Source organism: Amphiprion ocellaris, chromosome 14, assembly GCF_022539595.1.
Source record: "Amphiprion ocellaris isolate individual 3 ecotype Okinawa chromosome 14, ASM2253959v1, whole genome shotgun sequence".
Taxonomy (NCBI): Eukaryota; Metazoa; Chordata; class Actinopteri; family Pomacentridae; genus Amphiprion; species Amphiprion ocellaris.
In genome coordinates this window covers 23,311,043-23,333,631 of record NC_072779.1, presented here as the reverse complement: position 1 = coordinate 23,333,631, position 22,589 = coordinate 23,311,043, and the positions used below count along the sequence as shown (strand labels likewise).

The 22,589-nt window shown below is 37.7% G+C and overlaps 1 protein-coding gene across 2 annotated transcripts in view; it reads right to left on the bottom strand.

Annotated features, from left to right (window-relative positions):
• Positions 1 to 22,589, bottom strand: part of opcml (opioid binding protein/cell adhesion molecule-like) — a 382,017-nt gene that overhangs the window by 59,763 nt on the left and 299,665 nt on the right. For both annotated transcript variants that reach the window (XM_023269712.3, XM_023269711.3), the window contains one exon: positions 4,951 to 5,076. In XM_023269712.3, the coding sequence (XP_023125480.1) occupies positions 4,951 to 5,076 (126 nt within the window). The remainder of the gene's footprint in view (positions 1 to 4,950; positions 5,077 to 22,589) is intronic.

The following is a 22,589-nucleotide window of genomic DNA, read 5'->3' as shown; positions in this document are numbered from 1 at the left end:
ATTTTGTAAAGATTCCTGTATAATTACGAGATAGCGGCACCTTGTCACTGTAACTATGACGACAGGTGAACACTACGTCAACTGCCTGCATCAATTCATGTAGTCCGCTCTATATTTCGGTCACGCAATTTGGTGTCCGTACATAACGTACGCATCCATAACACACGCTTGTGCTCACCGCAAGATAATTGTTTATTTATTTTGTTTGTGGGTAGATCTATATTAAATGGCCAGATTCTATGTTGCTGGGATTTCTGAATACACAAATTGAAAAATCAACAGCCTTGGCGGAGTACTGCGCTCTGAGTGCTTTTCTTGTTCTTAATGCAGCTTGAGTTAAATGTTCACGTGAGAACATTAACATGATTACAAGTTAACATGATTGTGTTTATACACTACCATTCGAACGTTTGGGGTCACCCAGGCAATTTCATGTTTTCCATGAAAACTCACCATTTTTTTCATGTGTTAACATGATTGCACAAGGGTTTTCTAATCATCAATTGGCATTTCAACATGATTAGCTGGAAATGGGCCTCTGTACCCCTATGTAGATATTCCATTACAAATCTGCCGTTTCCTGCTAGAATTTTTCTTCCAAAAGTACAAGCATTTCTAAGTGACCCCAAACTTTTGAATGATAGTGTAATACTTATGCATGTGAACTATCTCAGATTAGCTTGTTAGCATTCTAATACTCACTAATCAGGACAAGATATACAGCTATAATTGATGGGCTTTTTAATTATTTTTGGAGGTATTAGGTCATAAACCAAAATACTGATCACATTTCAACTGTAAAATGATAATGGTGCTTAATGAACACATACAAAAACACATGAAAATTTCAAGGTGATGCTAAAGGAGATGTGACTAAAGTGTTTAGAATTCATCATCTGGGGACCACGACTGTCGTCCCAATCTATTCCCTAAATGCAGACATATTTCTGCTGATGGTATCACGATGCTCCTCTGTAATATGCTGCTGTTCTAAGACACAGAGTTTAAAGGCAGACAAGTTTATTTTATGTTATTGTAGAGTGGTGGAAAAAAGTTTTCGGTCACCTCCATGGATTTGTGAAATATTGCATTAAGAATCACTCTTAGGTCTTCAAGTGCAATTTCTTTTGTTTAGCCAAAATGCTAAACAAATCCTTAAAAAAGCCACTAAAACCTTAAAATTGATTGGTTTCATAAAAATACATAAGAAATTTTGAGAACTGGGTCATTTTGGTACCAGTGATCAACTAACGAAGGTCGTGACACAATTTTTGTTGCCGTGCTTTGTGTCTATATAAAGTTCTTCAGAGACAAAAATGACTAAAGCAAGGAATGTAATGCAGGAAACATGCCTGAAGATACAAATTCTCAGCTAGGAAGGGTCCAGCTGCTGCCAGATGGCCAAGAAGTGCAGATGCAGTCCTTCAGCTGTTGCCTACACTCTGCAGAAATACAGAAGAACCAACAGCTTGGAAGACAAGCCAAGATCTAGGTGTCCAAGGGTTTTTTGAGCAAGAAATGACCGCATTTGTTGAATTTGATACCGACAATGTTGCGAACTGACATACTGAAACTATCAAGAATTTAGTTTTGTTAATTTTTCTTGTAAACAATGGACAAAATATATATATATATAATTTGTATTTGTTTGTGTCTGTCTCATGAAGCCACACCTTTTGAAACACAAAAAATGATTCATGGTAATATCTGAGATTGTGTAAAATTTTAAGAGTGTCCAAAAACTTTTTTTCCACCACTGTATGTTATCTGGGTGTCACAACTCTTAATTCCAGGAGTCAGTCACAGCGCTGTAAAGGAGAGCTCACAACCTGACTATCTTTTTCTCTGCAGTAATTTGAAAAGGAATGGCACCTGACATCTGACTGAGTACACATTTACAACCTATCCACTTTAATGAGTCTTAATGGGCTGGAGGGATCCATAATGCTTTGTCCCCTGAATAAACTGTTTTCTCCCAACCATATATCTTTTAATCCATTTAGTGGCCAGCAGCCAGAGAGTCACTGGACACTGCTGAATAATTTATGTAGTCCCACTGAGCTGAAATGAGGACTGAGTCTTGCAGCGTACAAAATAAAGGTGAGACTTAAATTGACAGGGTACATATATTAAGTAAAGGACTACAGAGGCTACACATTTATGGGCAGCTACCTCGACACAGCTCTTATTTCTGTCACCATCTCTACTGAAGGATTTATTTGCAAGCACTGTAACCATTTCAGTCTCCCTTCATTCAGTGGTGCAATTGGAACAGGATTCCAGTCAAAGAATTCAGTCGAGGAAGTCCGTTTTACAATCTGTTAACAAACTTCAGGCCGAAATTAAGAAGCACGACTTTAATTTCTTATTTCTTCCATCCCTGCTCGACGATATTTTCTCATGTCACTTGTCATTTGCCGAGTGGAATGTGATGCATCTCTCTGCATCATCAGCTGCTGCAGTACAATTGCTCATGTTCCTGACACCGTGTGAGTGCGAACATAAATAAAAAATAATATGTCAGAAAAAACAAAACGATCAAATGGCGAGGCGGCTGCATGGCAGTTTTGAGACATCCCAGAAATGCGGTTTAACTGAGGGAAAAGGCTGCTCACTTTAGTGCTGAACTAACAGACGCAAACGGTATCCTCTGAGGGAACAGTCCATTATCGCTGGTGACAAACATGAAAAGCAAACGGTGAGGAGCTAGTCGGGGAAATGCCACTCTGCAGGAAAAACATTTAAGATTCCGACTGCCAGTGAGAATTTCTTTGGCTGCCCAAACATCTCCCCACATAGTCTCTCCTTTCATTAGTGCAACTCAGAGAAATGTCAAGTAAGATAGCCCATTATCTTCCCTGTTGACTAGAACACATACAAACGCACACACACCCACGCCTACACACACACACCCACACGCACACACACACACACACAAAGGCAGCATAGCATACCAGGCTGCCTGACTTTGGATGCCAGTATATTACTTTTTAAGTGTGATTTCATTGCTTCATTTCTTCGTTTCCACTACTTTTGCTGCTGTGCATCAGTTCAGGCTTGGTAGTGAGGAGTGACTTCTTTCTATCTGCTTCTAGGGAAGTTCGAACTACAAACGTTGCTATAAAGCACTAATCAAGTGCTAAATTTGGTATACAGTTGACCAGGGGTGTCAAACATAAGGCCCGCCGCCCAAAACCGGCCCACCAGGGGTCCAGTCCAGCCTCCGGGATGACTTTGCAAAGTGTAAAAATTACAGAGGTGAAAATGAATACTTCCTGTGAAAATATTCAAAGACACTGAACATTGTGCAATATGTCAGTCAGCATCTTCAGTATGACTTAGTTTGGTTTGGTTGAACCCTGTTGTTGATGGACTGCCATTTTGTATGTGTAAATTTTCTAAATTTACAATGCAGGGTGACAAGTTACCCATCTTCCTTAATAGTTCCCACTTTAGTTTGTGTGGTGTCAGGATTACTACACAGATGTGGAAATGGATGGGAATTTAAAATAATTTCTAGATCTTGAAAAGTTGTAAAATACCATATTATTCAGTTCCACATACCTGCAACTAAAGGATTTGTGTCTTTGTAGATACACTGTGATCTGTACGTTGTGATACACAAATGATAAAAATTGTTGAAATTTCACATATTTTGTTTAAGCAATTTCAGGTTGTTCATAATGTTTTGTAAAAAAGTTAGTTCATTAAATGTGAACAGACAATGTATTTTTTGCATGAAAACAAAGGGAAAAATTTGGAGTTACGATTTTACTACTCCTGCCCACTTAAGATCAATTTGGGCTTAATGTGGCCCTTGAACTAAAATGAGTTTGACACCCCAGCAGTAGACCATCAGTGTACATGGGACTGTAATGCTAATGGTCATTAAATTTGTTCTTTTTGAATGCGTTAAACAATTGGTTCATGATATTAAGAGTAATGAAATATAATAGCAAATATCGGTGAAGCAGTAAATGGATTGATGCAAACATTGTTGATGGCTGAGGTGGTGGAGGGCCACTGGGCTGTGAGAAGCAGACTCTGCTGGCTCTAGATAATGGGAAGGGAGAGACGAACATCTGGGCTGTAAGCATTCATGTCATGTTGGAGGCTGAACATCTGATCCTATAGAGAAGCAGTGCATGACTCACACTGCTGAATGCTCAGTAGGAAGCGTGGCGCTGACACATTTAGAACACAAAACACACAAATACACACACATAGAGACACACAGAGCTTCTTGGCTCTTCATCAGGCTGTGAGGCTCCAACACAACACAACCAAAGCAGCTGTGGCCTCCAGCCAAATTACGCTTTGATTGGACATGGTTCCCGTCAGGCCACAGGTTGTGCAGTTTCAACCCTTCAAATCCACCAAGTTAAAAACAGGGCCTTGGTAAAAAGACTAAGTTCTTGTGTAATTCATCAGAAATCCTCGTGTTAATACAATAGCTATAGACTCATAACCCGCTAGAGATAAACAGCCACATTCACACAGGCAAACACTGATGTGAAGCAAGTGTTGGAGGTGTGTGTGTGTGGGACTGTGGACATCAGGCTGAGTGTGTGGGAGGGTTAGTTCAATCACCTTTACACTGATTTAATGCTGCTTTGCTTGACAGATTTGTTTTGTGGAATTTCTAAACTAATTTTAGCTGTAGGAAAAGGTGAAAAAAGAAGAGGATTTCAGAGAGACAACATCATAATATGCTCTAATCTGAACATAAATATTCTAAATTTATACTAAGATTTAATAAAGTACTGTAGCAGAGCAAAATAACAGCTTTTTTCTGTTTCCACCAGCAGTGAACAAATACACTGGATTTAGTTCTTCACAAAATTGTCCTAGATAGGACTCTTTGCTTTAGGATTTCCACATAAAAAGCAGGTTTAGGATGAACAGTAAAATGCAGGGAGATATAATAAAACCCCGTGACTTGTGACTTACCCCTTGGTGAATGATGCTTCCATATGATGTTGGCCTCAGGTCGACCGACTGCCAGGCACATAAGATTGACGTTGCTGCCCTCGTTCACCGTGACATCCTTCGATATGTTAGTGATCCTGGCAGGTACTGTGGGGAGAAAGAGGAATTATGATTGATGATTTTAGTCTAATTAATGACGCGCGAGCAAAGAGCCTGCTATTTCACGTGATCAGAGCCGTAATGAGGTTAAAAATAACCCTAGGGTTGGGGACTCAATTAGCATGAAATTAGCTGACAAATCTGACAATTCTCTGGCTTGCTACGGTTTTATACATGATTGATTTTCTTCATAATGTATCTTTGCCACACTGCTCATTAGACAAGCATCAGACTGGGGTAAGACAGGATTTCATCTATGCGACCAGGCCAACTCTTGATGTGTGCGTATGTGTGTGTGTGTGTGATTAAGTGTACCGTATGAGAGCAGGATCAAATCGAGGTTTTCCTCCTTCAGTGTAATTGAATGAACTCACATTAACTTGAACTTTCTGATTATTAGAGCAACATGCAGATACACATACATAAGTAACATTTACCCTTCAAATTAAATAGCATTGTTCTTGACTGTTGAAAAGGAATGTAAACTTATTTGCAATAAAGACATATTTTTCAGCAACAAAGCCTTTTAGACAATGTGTGAAACGGTCTAAACTTTTGGAAGAAACAAGAAGAATATTATTCCCATGGCTAGAATGAACTTCACTGGGGGGCTGCGACATAAGTCTACTTTATCAGCAGATTTTGATTTTGGAAAACTGTGTATGCTCAACTAGTTTCTGACAGCTTTGCACCACTGAATGTACTAGACATCTATCACTGATTTATTATGATACTGAAGAACATCTTAAAACATGAGGATTGTTACATGAGAGAACAAGTAAGTTAAACTGAGGTTAACTGATCAGATCCCAATAGGAGGAAATACATATACACAACCATTCAAAAGTTTGGGGTCACCCAGAAAATTTCATGTTTTCCATGAAAACTCACACTTTTATTCATGTGCTAACATAATTGCACAAGGGTTTTCTAATCATCAATTAGCCTTTCAACACCATTAGCTAACACAATGTAGCATTATAACACAGGAGTGATGGTTGCTGGAAATGTTCCTCTGTACCTCTATGGAGATATTCTATTAAAAATCAGCTGCTTCCTGCTACAATAGTCATTTATCACATTAACAATGTCTAGACTGTATTTCTGATTCATTTAATGTTATCTTCTTTGAAAAAAAATGCTTTTCTTTCAAAAATAAGGGCATTTGTAAGTGACTTCAAATTTTTGAACGGTAGTGTATATTTATACATATAAAAACACACAACTGCAAAATGGAAGAGATTTGCAGACACTGGGTATCCAGTCAGGACAAAGTCACTGCACTGTGCTGACATGATTTCTGAGGTTCCAAGACCGAGTGTCACCAGATGGGGGCCACACATCCCAATGTTAAGTCCATCAGCCCGAGACGTCAGCTGCTTGGAGTGCATTGCTTTGGGGTTTTGACTGTTAAGCCCATTTCACAAAGGCAGTTGCTGGTTTCCAGTGGGCACAGCCTCCACAAGGTGAGGTCTCTGGGGGTAACAAGAGGCCAAAGCAGTAGCAGACTCTTGCACCTTGGAAGACCGCCGTGGACTCCGCGTGGAAAGTAATACAGAGCAGAGGGACCCTCACCCCACATCCCCAAAGACCCAGAGGAACAGAGCAAGCCAGTGACGAACTGACACCTCCAACGCACACCGGGCAACAGGCGCGTTGTCATTTGCCAATGATGCAACAGAACAGCACACGTGTTTGTGTGTCACTTGTAGTATGCTCCACTAACAAGGCATATGACAGACGACTGGTTATTCAGCTGAATTTGGCGTTTTCATAATGTGATTTCATGATAGTTTGCATCTAATGTTTTTAACCCTTAGATGCACAAGTGATTGGACCCTACACTCTTCCATAAGTGGGTCAAAAATGACCTGTTTAAGAATCAATGTGTCTTTATGCCACAATTTTGTTAAGAATAATCATTTGTATTATTGTTTGTAATATATTTTTGTCCATACAAGAATGATTTTATATTTGAAATATGTTTATGTTTCACTTTATAACAGATTTTGAACATTTTGATAACTGAAAAAAGATTACACCAATCGGCAATGGAAGAATGTCAACCTCCATTTAGTAGACATTTTTCCACTCTTTCCCTCCAAGTTTGTGCAACACCTCTGTATGATATTATCAGTGATAAAAAACTTGGGGTACCAATACAAACATTACAATTTCTAAAAGGTCACTTAACATTTTTAATGGAATGATTTAAAAAAAACATGTTTTTTTTTTAGGAATACCTGAAAAATGAAATGATAAAAACTTTTCATTGCAAAGATATTGCAAGAAAACAATCTCACTTGGTCATTTTTGACCCACTTAGGCATCTAAAGGTTAAGTGACGTTATCCCACATTCTAACAGCTTTTCGTTATTGAAAGGTTTCATCTATTCAGCCGATGGTGTGTTTTGCACTTGTTCACATGACATCACCCCATCAGATGATGTGGAATGCATGGCGTGATAGCTTTTGCATTGTTTGTCTGACATGTTGATCCACTTGCATTTCAATTCAAGGGCCTAATTTAACTGTTTAATGGTTTTTATTAGCAGTAATATAATATAAGTAGATGGTATTGTATGGCAAGGATGGAAAGAGATTTTCAGAAAACACATTACTGATACATTCGTCAATAACATATTAGCGAGTTTCCAGAAAAGTTGACAAATATTGTGTCCATAATTGTCAATAAACAGTTTTTTTTATCTTATTTTTAATTTGTAATAGTTGTACTTAATTTCTAAGAGACAGATTTGTAATGACAGTGGGGCTCACTGACAAACATTTCTGGTTAGTCTGTAAGATTACTGTAACTCTTCCCAAAATAAATGATAAGTAAGCACATGATTTATATAAATTTTATATATTTTATCACTGGAATTTGCTACATTTCTCCTTAATTTTCACAGACTTTCAAGGCCTTGAGGCAGAGTGTTGTGACCCTCAACGCACAGATGTAGAGCACAGTGACATCTTGCAATGGAAAATGGTCTCTTTTTTGCAAATTTTAAAATAATGAATAATTTGGTCACAATGTGTGATATGTGCCAGGGAGTCGGAGCTGGAGCGGTGTACTCTGCATTCAGTTGACCTTTGAATTTACTGATTCAATTAGCATGTACTGCTAAAGCCTGCTCAGTTGGCTCACCTAGGATGCTGTCTGCAGTCTGGTTTTCTAAATGCCACCCAAAACCTGCTGTTGACATGAAATATAATTTATAACGCATTTGTAACCAACATCACACAAGTCACTGATTAAGGGATACACATGAAGCCCTTCTCCCTTTGTATTTGCTAGTAGAGCATGTGTATTTCCTTTTCTTTAGGTACAATGAAGTGTATGTATGTAGTCCACCTTAATATATTCACATGTAGCTACTGATCTATTACTTGTCAGACATTTACAAATTCACAAAGTTGGACTACACAGAAGGAGGTGATGGCAAATAACAAATCCAACATTTCATTCCATAAAATTGCAAAATCCGGCTCTTAACCTTCCTGTTGGGTTCGTTTCTCAGGAACACCAGTGATGTTCCTGGGTCAATCTGACCTGTTGCATGTTTAATTATCCAAAAATGGCAGTATATATTTTTTTCTATCTCATTAACTACATGAAATAACCATTTCAATCAATATTTAGTGCAGCAATGTTCTTTACTTCTCACAGATCATGGTTCAATGAGGATAATTCACTTGTTTTTCATTAAAGAAAATGCACATTAAAACTTTGTTTTAATGCACAATGGAAAGACCTACATATAAAATACAATAGTTTTATGTGACATAGATTTTTTAAATGATTTTATTTTGCATTTTAATTTTTTTTCTTTTTATGGAATTGATAAATCAATCCAAGACACCTCTTCTTTTCAATCAACCATTTTTATTTTATATTTTGATTGCACTTATTAAGCCAAGCAGAAGAAGTTTCATACAAATGAACAAAATACTTTTAACAATTTTAAAAAATACATTTTTAATACTTTAAAATGGGTCAGTTTGACTGCAACATAACAGGAGGGTCAATGTTGTCTGAATATTTTCCAAAAGTCTTTATTGATATGCTAAACTAAGCAAGGCTACTCTTTTTTTAAAATAGTATTTTTATTTTAACTAAGTTATTTGTGTTGAATGTAGTTTAAGGAATACAATTAAAATACAATTTTTAACAGTTTTAAAAAATAATTTTATAATTTGTAATTTTTTAAATACTCTTCCATTATTTCACCCCAAATTTACCTCTAATTTTATAATCGTTATCTCATCCAGTCATCTATACTTTGTATATTGTGTATTTACTGGTCTTATTTAATCGTTTCTTTAAAAAGAAATCTTTTAAAACCAAAAGAGAACATTGCTCATATCCGTGGCCCAAGGTGATGCACATTTCCAGTGGATGCTGGATTCCAGAATTGTCTCTTGTCTCTGATCCAGTTTGTGATATTCATGGACAGGATTTCAAAGTGCATACATTTAATATCCCTATTCATTTTCACATTTGACTTTAAGGAGAGTAGAATCACTTTTGGACATAAATTGGTTTGAGAGAGAAAGTTTGAGAGGAAAAATGTTCCAAAAAGCATGAGGCAAGTTATCACAAAGCAAGCTTTACTTTTCAAGGTCTCCCTTTTTGCACACTCTGAATATGTTTCCCACATGAGGAGTAAATAGGACGCTTCCAGGAAGTGGATACAAAGTGTTCACTTTGGAGTAGTGCAGTGCTATGCTTCTTTTCAGAGAAAGTGGAGAAAGCTGGGAAATTTTCACCAGTTTGGCAAATTGCACTTCATGTAGTGCACTTTTTTCTTCCCTTTTCTGGTTTCCTGCAAAGAGCAGTTTTGGTTACACAACCAGTGGGCCTCCTCCTTTGAACTCATCACTTTCTCAGGCTCAGTGGTCTCAGCTTCCTCACTCTTACATCCGCTTGCTCACTTGCTCTCTATTCCAAGTCTGTTTCTACCTGACCCTGACCACATCAGTGTTGCTCCATGCCTTTGCATGTCTGCCACTTGAATGGGATGCTGTGTGAGTACCTGTAGCTGCCTTCCTGCCTGCCTCTACTGTTTCCTTCACCCTATTCCTATTATTCAGTGCTCTTCTGGTTTGTTCTGTTTGTACTTGCTGTTTTAGTTTCATCATTAAACGACTGTGACAGCTGTGACAAAATTAGTATGGCTGATTTATTACGGATATTCAATAGCATACAACTTTGGTGCGTTCTCCTGATCATTACACTTCACAAAACAAGAGAAGTACTCAGAGAGCACAGTACTCGGCCAAGGCTGCTCAGTCATATGATTTCCGATGCTAAAGTCCCAATAAGTCTGCAGGGGTCGATTTGTAGTAGGATCGCAATCAGCAGTTCCACTATCTCGCAAGGATACAGAAATCTTTAACAAATCCATGGATCCTGACTATAATCTGTTTCATTGGTCCTTGAGTCATTTCTGATCTTCCCTTAAAATTTCATCCAAATCCGTTCGTTTTTTGAGTAACGTGCGAACAGACAGACAGACAGACAGAAGCACGCCAGTTATCACATAATTCTGTTGCATTCCTAGCTAGAAAAAGAGAATTTGAAAGACCATGTTAAGGGACACATCCCAAAAATGTTCCCTTGTCAAAATCTGGTATATGTGGATCATTTTCTTTCTCTGTCTCCAGGATTAACAACATTCCGATATTTTGTGGTAAAATTGTTTCATTAGCTTGTTGCACATCACCCGGACCATAGAAATACTTCTAATAAATTCTAATCTTCAGTCATAATATGGCAATATGTTTTTGAGTAAATTATAGTCTGATCCATAACAGGTGCTCCAACGACATTTATTTTTTTTCAGTTTGTCTGAAGACATTCTGTTAAATCTAATTCATGTTGTGAAAAAAATAACTACATGAAGGCGCACAGATGATTGTCATGGTTTGTTAAGGGTAATGTTAGATGCAAAGATCTGAACAACTTTGACAAGGATCAAATGGTTATGTCCAGATAACCAGGTTGGACATGGTCCCAAACAACAAGGCTTGAGGAATCCTCCTGTTCAGGAGTGATGACTATCAAAAAGAATTTAAACTGACACCTTGATTCCAGACTTTGAAAGATTTTGTGGAGTGAATGCCTTATGCTGTGGCAGTAAAATTTTAGTGTGAATATCAAAGTGAGTAAAAAACCAAAACACAAAAAGATGACTAATTTCTTTAAAGTCACCCAGACAATTTCATGTTTTCCATGAAAACTCACACTTTTATTCACATGATAACATAATTGCACAAGGGTTTGTTAATCATCAATTAGCCTTTCAACACCATTAGCTAACACAATGTAGCATTAGAACACAGGAGTGATGGTTGCTGGAAATGTTCCTCTGTACCCCTATATAGATATTCCATTAAAAATCAGCCGTTTCCAGGTAGAATAGTCATTTAACACACATTAGCAATGTCTAGACTGTATTTCTGATTCATTTAATGTTGTTTTCATTGAAAAAAATGCTTTTCTTTCAAAAATAAGGACGTTTCTAAATGACCCCACACTTTTGAACGGTAGTGTACATTGGCTTATTGTTCGCAAAATGTTCTATTTCAGATTCATCAGTCCACTGCACTGTCTCCAAAATGCACCTGGCTTCTTTAGATGTTTATTTGCAAATGTCTGACAGTGAACTTTTAATGTGTTTTATTGTTTTCTCCTGATTACACTACTGCAAAGGTCTTATCTGTGGTGCACATTAAAAACACCACCACTCTATTGTCTGCCAAATCCCCATACAGTTTTTGTCAGTCAAGCTAAGGTTTTGATTTGCCTTTTTAGAAATCATGAGTTTGTTTGTTTTTTTTTTTTTTCTCTGAATGACCGTACAGATCTTAACTTTCACTGTTCCTGTCATACTATTTCTTAATTACATTAGCATCTGGGCAAACATTTTACTATCTTCTAATAGCTTTTTCATAATAACTTCTGGCTTTGTCGGCATCCATTATGTTTATTTGCTCGGCAGCTGCTTAGAGGAATCCATGGCTACTGATTGTTGACTTAAGGTTGAGGTTGAAGTGATCTTGGCTAGAACAATGTTTTGAACAAGTCATAGCCCTAACAAATTTAATTAGGGTTTGAAACTTTGCTTAAAAGTTATCTGGGAGCTCAAATCTCTTGGGGTTGTCAAACTATTGAGAAGGAAATCAGCTAAGTGGCTTTTTAAGGGTCCTGTTGCAAAAAAAGCTGTTGCTTCTTGGTGGTTGTTTTTTTCACAGAGTTCAAAAAGTGAGAGAAAAGAGTAGTGCCTTACCAGGCAAAAGGTCAGCAAATGTGGACTTAAAGCTGTTCTGAATACTCTAACATGGGTAATATTGTGCACTTCAAAATAGAGCCTGTTCTTGCTTTCTGCAAACACATTCCATGAACCAGCTCTTTTAGGATTGCTCTAAAGCAATCCATCAGATTGCAAGACTTCTATGTGTGATAGGTTATAATATGCATTAGGAAAATCTGTAATCAACAGTTATGTTTTTCAGAACGCTGTGTACATTACAGATTAAATGGAAATACTATTGTGATCTGTTAACAGTTGAAGTGTTATAAATATATAATTCATGATATTAGGGTTAAAAACAAAATGAGTGACAAAACGGTTAAAAGCAGATGGAATAAAAAGTTTCAGACTGTGTCTAACAAAAGTGTGTTAAGAGCTAAAATTGATAAACAATTGTGTTTAAAAAAAAGGGTAAAAATGCTTTAAGAGTATTGTTGAATTCACATTGTGTGCTTTATTGTTATGCCATGATCTTAAGATATGTGCTCTACACATGCACCTCAATCGGTTAGTCTGAGATGGATTGCTTTTGTTTCCTCCCACTTTACCGGGAATCGCCGGATTTTCCTCATTACATTAAAGTGCGTGTTGAGGCCTCACAATGAATCATTGCTGTGATTATTTCTCCTCCTTTTCACATTGGCAAGGTTCATGATAAACATAGTGTTTTCATGATACATTGTTAATTTGTTTAGGGTATCAGGAAGGTGTTTTCGTTTTATTCTGAATAAATTAAAATGCTACTTTTGTCAAGTGAAATTTAGCGTGTGCGAACAGAGCCTCGTCGTTAGCAAGTGCAGCATGCAGCTGCATGTGTTTTTGTGTCTGTGTACATTTGTTAATGATATTTTAGTACAGTTGTTTTTATGTTGCTTGAGTGGTGTAAATGTAAAATGTGAGCACTGAGATGTCTGTAAGAATGTTTGAATTGGCGTTTGTAATTTCATTACAGTAAAGTGGGGAAACTTTACTCTGAATCAATGCTGTGGTTATTTCTCCCCTTTTTCAGTGGTGTGACACATGGTGGTAAAATGCAGTAAAGGGGTTTCTCTGTCTTCTTTTTACAATAACTAGAATAATGCTATTAAAATTAATGAGGTAATGATTCTTTGAAGGTAAAAATGTAACATGTGGCTTTTAGGAGAAACGTCCAGGGTTAAGGTGTGGCGGTTGACGACGCAGCAGGCACCACTTTTCTCAGCCACGCTGACCTCCGGCAGAGATGAATGAACAAGCATCTGTGTGCAGAGCAGGTGACGGGGCCTCCAGCTTGATAATGCCAGCGGCCAGGTGATTAAAAACACAGCTCCCCTGCCACAGGGCTGCTGGTGGACGCGACTGGGGGCCCAGGGACACGTCACTCTTTATGTCAGGGTGGCTGAGGTGTTACAGCCAGTAATTAATTAGAAAATAGAATCAAGAAGCTACCCATAGAGGAGAAGGATGCTTTCTCTGGGTGTTTATTTAACATCTGGGCAGAACTGATGTGTCTGTATTTGGCTGCGATATATTCATTTTTGAATGCTAACCATCGTTTCACCAGTAATGTGTTTTATTCACGGAGAAAAGAGCTGATATTGGGTAGAAGTACAACAATGTGTTGTTATCTGCAGGGCACAGGAACAATAACATGATGATATAGCATGTATTGTTAGAATGATGTGCATTGTTGTGTTTAAGGAAATGAATCGTACATTTATGGCACTTTCCCAGTCAGACAATGCAATAGGGAAATGTGTGGGGAATATTTAAGCTCCAACTTTTCCTCTTGAGAAGAGATTTCAAGAAACTAGGTTTGAAGGGTCAGGACAACTCAAAACAAAAAGTTCTCCAAGTAGGCTGAAAAACAGCATCCTCCTTTACTCCTGGGAGTCATCCTCCCCTACCGTCAGCTACCAGTAAAAGAGGAATATAGAGCCTTACGCAAAGGTAGCAATAACACAACATGCACTACTTTCTTACATGTTCTGTTTTCAATATAGGAAGAAAAAATGGGGGTAAAAAACAAAACAAAAGATAAAATAAAAATCTAAACACATACGTTAACAACTAAATGCGCTCAACAATAACAGTACTCGTTACAAGGCCCTTTCACTGAGATATTATAATGTATAATGTTATTGTTACCTGTGCTTTAACATGTAACCAGCAGTTTGATGTTGAGTTGGTCAATGTAACTACTACTTCACATGCTGCTGGGAAGTTAAAATGTTAATAATGCAATACTGTCTACTTCATACTACAGTACATGATCCGTGTGCATTTGGCAAAGTGACTCGGCACACCAGCTGTCAAATTAATGTAATCAGAGATGCAAGATGTACAATTGTGAAAATCCACAATTTGATTAATGCAAGAAGGAAAGAGAGGCTGAATACTGTGCGCTGAAGATTACCAAGCAAAAGATGTGGACCCAAGGCAAGATTTTAAGGAGCACAAGGCTCTCTTTGCTTTTAATACGTGAATGTTTGTGGTTTGCATCTGCTGTGGTGTTTATACTGGTTAAACATGTATTTGTTGACTGCCTTGGCAAGGCTCCACCGTGCTGCTGAGTGCCGAAGAAGTGTTAGGCTATCTGATTTATGTATTTATGCGTGGTGCACCTGTCTCAATGTCCGCTGCATTTATTTATTGTTAGATATTGTTGGTAATTCCTGTTTTGCATGTGATCTACTGTAATTCAGTGGCTCAAAGTTTTTAACACATGTAGTTTCCACGAATAATTGTTGTGGGGTTAAAGATAATGATACTCTCCTCTAACGTAAAGTGCAGGTACCCAGAAATGATCAAGTACTTAAATACCGTAGCCAAGCCTTAATTTTACGAGCTGAACAATTAGCCAGTTTCAATTCAAAATCTCAATTTGAAAAAATGCAAACCTGCAATTATAAGTACACATTATGCAGTGCATCTGACCCAGGCTTTAAATTAGTTGTACATATCCACGCCATCCTGTACTTGTGGCATTGAATCTCATGTGGCTCCATTACGTTTTAAATTGAACTCAAGCACAATTTTTGAAAATGACATTGCAAATCAAATCCCAATCACAATAACTGTCAGAAAGATTAAAATTGGATGCTTTCCTCAATTGCCAGCTCTAGCTATTTTTTCCTGGTTCCAGCTGGAGCATAACCTGGAAAATCCCAGGTTGGGACTGGCATCTAGTTGACTGGATCCAACACTGCCTTTGTCACTTTTAAAACCAGTAAATAGACTTTATATTTATATTTCCCACTGTAGTTACTTGTAAATCACTAGTATGCCCATTTTAGATGCATTTTAGCAGTCCACAGCCGTTGACCAATGCACTCCAGGCACTGTGGATGTTCTAGTACATTCTAAGACCTTGTTTCTTCACTGTCCAACCAGAGGATCCCCCTCTCTGTGCTCCAGGACCTCCTGATTTATAAATTAAGCACTTGCTGAACCTGAGTAAATACTACTGACTCTGTGTGTATGTGTGAGTATGTGTGTGCGTTGGTGAGAAAGACACCATGCCGATATTGATCAAAACTGGACCATCATGTTTAAATTGATCGGTTAACTGAATAATAGATTTGGATGTTGAGTCCATAGCCACGCTAGAGGCTGTGTGAGACTCACTGCAAAGACAACCAAACTGTTACACAGGTCAGCTATAGCATTTGACAAAAAGGTCGCACTGATGGCATTGGATAACAATATCATCCGTTTTAATGTTTGACAAAAATATTTCAGTCATTTGATTTTTATTAGTGTTGATGAAAACAAACTAAAGACACTTTCATCCATTTTCATCAGTGAAATTTGTCCAGATTTTGTCTTTTCAGCATTTTGATGTTAATGCTATTGCCTTTTTGTGTATGGTTACCATGGTTACAAGGTTCTGTGGCTGGATTAATGGATAAGCCTCAGTCTCCATGCTCCTCTGCTCTGCAGTGACACAACACTTGGAGTGACTTCAGTAAATCCAGTAAACATAACTTACAAACTGTGAAGCCAGTGCTCTCAGTCCATACAGCTCACACAGCAATGGCATTAGCATGAGAGTGGTCACCTTTTCTGTCCATGGAAGATCAGCAGCTTATGCAAAAGATGATTCATTCTATTGTTAACTACAATACTGTCTCCAGGTTTAATTTCAGAAGAGACTCAGACCACTGGATAACATTAGTAACATTTCTCTGATGAACATCTAGAAGAAGGATTAGGAGTGTTGTCATTTATTCTTAAAGTGGCTCATTCCTTCTGACAGTAACATAAATGATTTCCAACTGAATGCAACTGTCAATGTGTTAAGTTCATAAATCCATTTATTTCAGGAACTGGTATCGGATACCATCGCTGACAGACATACACTACCATCAAAAAGGCCATAGGCCGAAATACACTCCGAGTCGCAGCGCCACCTGTTGGACATGCTTGGATTCACTGACCAACAAGGATGCGAAGACCCGACCAATGCTGCTTGCAGCTTAAATTCTAATTGTTCCCAGAGCTGAATGGTGCTATATTCAACATAATTTGCTAAATAACACATTTCAATACTCAGTCATGTTCCTATTCATTTTACATATTCATCCATACAGCCACAGCAGACTCTGCTACAGGAGCTATAGGGGGATTTTGCAATGAATGTTAACAATATTCAAGAGAATTGTATGTTCTCCCTGGTAGCTCAGTTTCCAATGCAGTGGTCATGAGTTTGAATCCAGCTCATGGCCCTTTATTGCAGTTCCTTCGCCTGTTCTTCTCCCCACTTTACTGTCTCTCTCCCTCTCTCTCTCTCTCTCTCTCTCTCTCTCACTGCTGTCCTATCAATAAAGCTGACAAAGGCCAAAAAAATTAAAATAAAATCTTTAAAACCTAAAATGTGATTTTCATCAGGTACACATTTAGAGAATGTGAAGAAAACAAAAGAAAAAAGAAGCTCTGCTCAGCAGTGGTTTAGGTTGAGCCTGAACCATTGACATCCTCTAACATCAAAGCCTCTGCTCCTGTGCTAACATGCACCAAATCTATAATAGATGCTAACTCTTCTGTCATAATGAATTATTATGAGACTGAAACATCAAAGCAATCACTGTCAGTGAGTTTTCCAATCTGCCATCGCATCTCAGAACAACAGACGTATGCGACAGATATCTTGGTTACATTCAGTGTTCTTGTCAGTGGTTATTGTTAATTCAGAGGAACACCCAACTCCAAGAGAAGGAACAAGAAAGGAATCCAAGCCTTTCAGTCTGAGAAGTGTGATAAAACACTGGGGGTGAGGGTGGTGGGTGGCGCTGCTTTACTGAGGTGGAAATAAACTAGGTTAGTTTTCCCACTGGCTAGTAGAAGGCACAAGCAGTGACACCTGCTTTCAAACTGCCAAGCTTTTTCAGTTCAAAGGCAGCTTTTCATATGGGACCCATTGCATCTTATGTTCCAGGATCCAGTCCAAAGTAATGACAGCAGCACTGAAGTGTAACCAAATGGCAGAGCATGATGCACAGCGTAAATATATTGCCTTGTGATCAGCATTAGGAAAGCACCACACACATGCTGGCTCACAGTACTGTGTCTTCAACTCCTTGTATTTACAAGTCCAGACTTTCTGCCATGTGTTCATGTTACTGATGGGCTGAAAGGCGATTAATAGCAGTGCTGACCTAATGTACCCTTTGCAGCATGGAAATATACAAATGTAACACGCCTGTGCTCAGCGCAAGGTCTTTCTTTTTGTGGGTACATCTATATTAAATGGCCACATTCTACGTTGTCATGATTTCTGATCATCAATAACTAATTAACATTCCTAAAAAAAAAAAAAAATGCTGCATTTCTGACAATGCCATATGGGGGAATGACAATGTCATATCTCGCCCTCCTAGCAGACGTGTTTGTGAAGCACTCCCAACACCAACTTTATTTGTAACTATTATTTATCTTATTTTATTTTTATTCTATTATTATTATTATTATTATTATTATTATTATTAATAATAATAATAATAATAATAATAATAATAATAATAATAATAATAATATTATTATTTCTTATTTCATTTTTATCTCATCTCATTTTATTTGTTTCAGTTGTGTGAAGAGAGTTCGCAAAATAAGAATTTCATCACTCAGGGTAACCACTGTGTTTTTGCTGTGTGTATGACAAAGTTCTTGAATCTTGAATCTTGAACAGCCTTGGCGGAATACTGCGATCTGAGTGCTTTTCTTGTGTTTATAAGGGATGGTATTAAAGACTGGTGTTTTTGTTTGTGTGTCTATGGGGTGCAGGTAGTGGAGTATTCGCAGGGTACTTCTGGTGGGCTGGTCTGGGTAAAAAGAAAAGAAAAGGCCAGAGGCCATATTTTAGTCCTAGTCACACCCTACAATTATCAGAAATCATACAGGGATGTGGCTGCAGTGCAATGTACAAAATTCTGCAGATACAAGAGAGCTTCAGCTAATTTTCACAAACAGAGTTGCGAGAAATGGGACACAGCATTATTGTTAGTGGCAGATAGCCTGGTTTTAGTGTTTGTGAAACTGCTGGATTTTGACAATGTCTCTAGAAAAACAGGCCACAGGCTCAACCAGGAACTTTTTGTAATTCACCTTGGAATTTTACATTTCTAACTTTTATTTTTATTTTGTTCAAGTAATGACTGTGCTTTTGTGTGATGAAATACTACATCATCGCTTATTCATGTTAATCTTATTTGATGCACTCTGTAGAAAACATTATCAAATATGTTTATTAATCTGACATGTACGTTTTAAGGAGAAATTCCAACTAGAAACTCATCATGACTTGCAGCTGGTAAGTGGTCAAACTAACTGAGATGTTGTTGACTTCACACAGAGAAGCATCTCATGCAGCCTGGCCTACATTCCCAGCATGCAAAATTAAAAGACTGGAGGAGAATGCGCACTTTAGACATAGAAAGAGGCAAAGTAACCAAAACTAGCATTTTCTTGTATTTCCTCTGCCTTTCTGTGTCCTCAGTCTCTTCCACTCCACTTCCTGTTCTGCTGTCTTTTTATGTCTGCAGGCATGTTCTCACACAACAGATTTTTAAGTTTGTGCCAAAATTAAAATATAATTCATCCTGCAGTGCACCATGGGACCATCATGCTGAAAATGTTGAATATATTATCAAGCATGGGAAGGATGGTGCAGTGGCAAAAAATGAAACAAAGACTATTTTCAGTCATTATTCTGTATGCAAACAACACTGTGGACACAACACAGAGATGTGTATCCACAGACTGTGCCAAATATGACCCATTTTGGACAAAGTCACAAGAAAAATGTATTCTGCATCTAACCTGGTGTGTCTTTCATGGATGGTGCCTGCTCCCAGCATGAGTGCTGCATCTGTAATGACTTGGGCAACCACTTAATGTACGTCAGTACAGCAGGTACAACATTAAGCTCTGAGGCTATATAACCGCCACGGAATTTAAAGATGTTTTATGGCACTGCAGCAGCATGCCATAAAAACACTGTTCCCTCATTACGTTCTCATTTTTAAGATGATTATGTTTAAACCACAGGCTGCAAAAAATAGTAAGAATATCCTCACAAACTTTTCCTGCATCCCTAATTACCAAAAGCACTTCAGCATACTAAATGTAGATATCCACCAACTTCTCAAATTTTGAAGAACTGGAGGTCGGAGCCTGTTATGACATGAATGATGATTGAAGCAATTATAAAAATAAAATTATGCATTTGATTTGTTTGGTGCTCTTATTTTGTCCAACCCCTGCTTGTCTGAAGTAAAGGGGGAATTACAATCTCTCGTGAGGATACTGACACGCTACAAAACAAGGAAGAGCAAGGTCTTACATTGATCCAAGACTCAAGATGGGTACAAGGTATCGGGTGTAATCCTGAGAATGAGTTTGGATTCACTGATGACTTGTTGGCTCCTGTTATGTCCCATAAAGGTCATGCAAATGATCCGTCATGTAATTCAAACCTCCAATATTAAATATACACACTTTTCAGGCTGAAACAGAAGCTTTACTCTTGATATCCTCTGTGCCACTGAGGGCCAAAAAATGGGATAAGTCAATAGGATGGGAATGGAATATGACATATGATACAATTTTTTTTTACATTCAGAGCTTTTATCAAGAGAGGCTTACAGTCCAGCGAGTGCAGCCACACATTTCTACACTGGATCAACATTCCAAGTTGCCAAAAATAAGACTTGCAAATGCCAGAGCCTTAATGTTAATCCCTGGACAGATAGAACATGTCAGTTTGTGGCTCCTACAGATATTCTTTAAAATGGCTACAGGCAAACTTGAGGCTTTAAATGATGTGTCAAAATAGCCCAATGTGGCTCCCAGTTTCAGCTCACAGCTCTATTCTGTTACAAAGGATAGATTGTTGGAGCTCACCCCAAAATTCCAATGAAAAGAGTCAAGATTTTAAGATTCAATCATTGTTTGCCAAATCAACGTAAGAGTTGATTGAAAGGGGTTTTGATGTGCTCTACAACAGCAAATATTAGACATCAGACACAGGAACTTTACAGTCATGTAATATACAAGATGTATCATGGTAAATACAAGATGTGACCTGTGTCTTCACAGTGCCAGATTAGAATACATGTGCTTGTTCTCCCACCTATGAAGTATTTGGATGTAGACTGCTACATGCAATTGTGGAGCGAGATGTTATGATCATAATACTGTGCTGAATACTTAATGCATATCTGGTATAGTTCAGAAATGATGGGGTTTACGGTCAATTATTTTTGAAGCTTTGTGCATGACTCTATCAAGCATGTAGTTTTCTTTTTTATCATGAGCTGTAGAAATGTCATACCATTCATTTATTTAGAATGTGAGCACACTTTTACTGTGGCTCTGTAAAGCTATATCAGTGTCCTTAACTGTCTTAAAAAGCACACCTTTCATTGGATTATAACCCCCAGGAATTTGAAATGATCCACCTTCTCTACCATCATGGTTATCCATGATCAGTTTTTGTTTGTTTTTTTTGTTGTTTATTTAACAGAATCCCATCTCAATTTATCAAATTTTATTGTTTTCATTCTGTGTAATCAGATTGCCAATCCAGTTGACGATAGAGAAAACTTCATTTTTCTTCTATATGAAAAATAAACTTAATTTTTATAAACTTATTTTTTTTAAATGTAATTTTTGAAAGAAAAAAACTTTTTTTTTTCCAATGGAGATAACATTAAATTAATCAGAAATACAGTGTAGACATTGTTGATGTGATAAATGACTATTCTAGCTAGAAACGACTGATTTTTAATGGAATATCTATATACAGAGGCCCATTTCCAGCAATCATCACTCCTGTGTTCTAATAGTTTATTGTGATAGCTAATGGTGTTGAAAGGCTAATTGATGATTAGAAAACCCAATGCATTTCACTATGTATAATCATGTTTGTGATTTTAAAAAAAAAAGAAGTTCTTGAATCTTGAACAATAATGTTAGCACAAGCATAAAAGTGTGAGTTTTCATGGAAAACATGAAATTGTCTGGGTGACCCCAAACTTTTGAATGGTAGTGTATGTTTAGACTGTGACACTTCCTAACTGGGCAGGGCTTTACTGTGTTTTCTTTTTGATGGTTCAGAAGCAGAGAGTATGTCTGATTTGGCTAAATGTAAAAAAAAAAAAAAAAAAAAAAAAAAAAAGTTTAGATTGAATAAAACTCTGGCAAAGACTGGGGTAGTTAGAGTCTGATGAATTCTGGCAAAGTAAAAGCATCAGCGATTTCACAGCAGGGTGAGAAGCTCCACCATATTTAGTTTGATCTAATGATCGGCACCATGGCACTGCCTTCACTTTAAACCTACAAATGCCTCAGTACTTCTGTCTAATGTGGACTGTTGATATTTAATGGAAGATAGAGTATGCTCACCATTGATCCTCTGTTTTCAATTCATTCTGTGTGTATGCTCAAATGTACACAAGGTTTTTAGCAACCCTACTGGCATCAGGATGAGCAAATATGCCTATTAGGATTTAGATGTAGCTACTGTTTTCAAAAATAGACTGTCAAATTTTATTTGGGAACATCCATCCATCCATTATCTATACACCGCTTAATCTTCATTCAGGTCGTGGGGGGGCTGGAGTCTATCCCAGTTGACTTTGGGTGAAGGCAGGGGACACCCTGGACAGATCACCAGTCTATCACAGGGCTACACAGAGACAAACA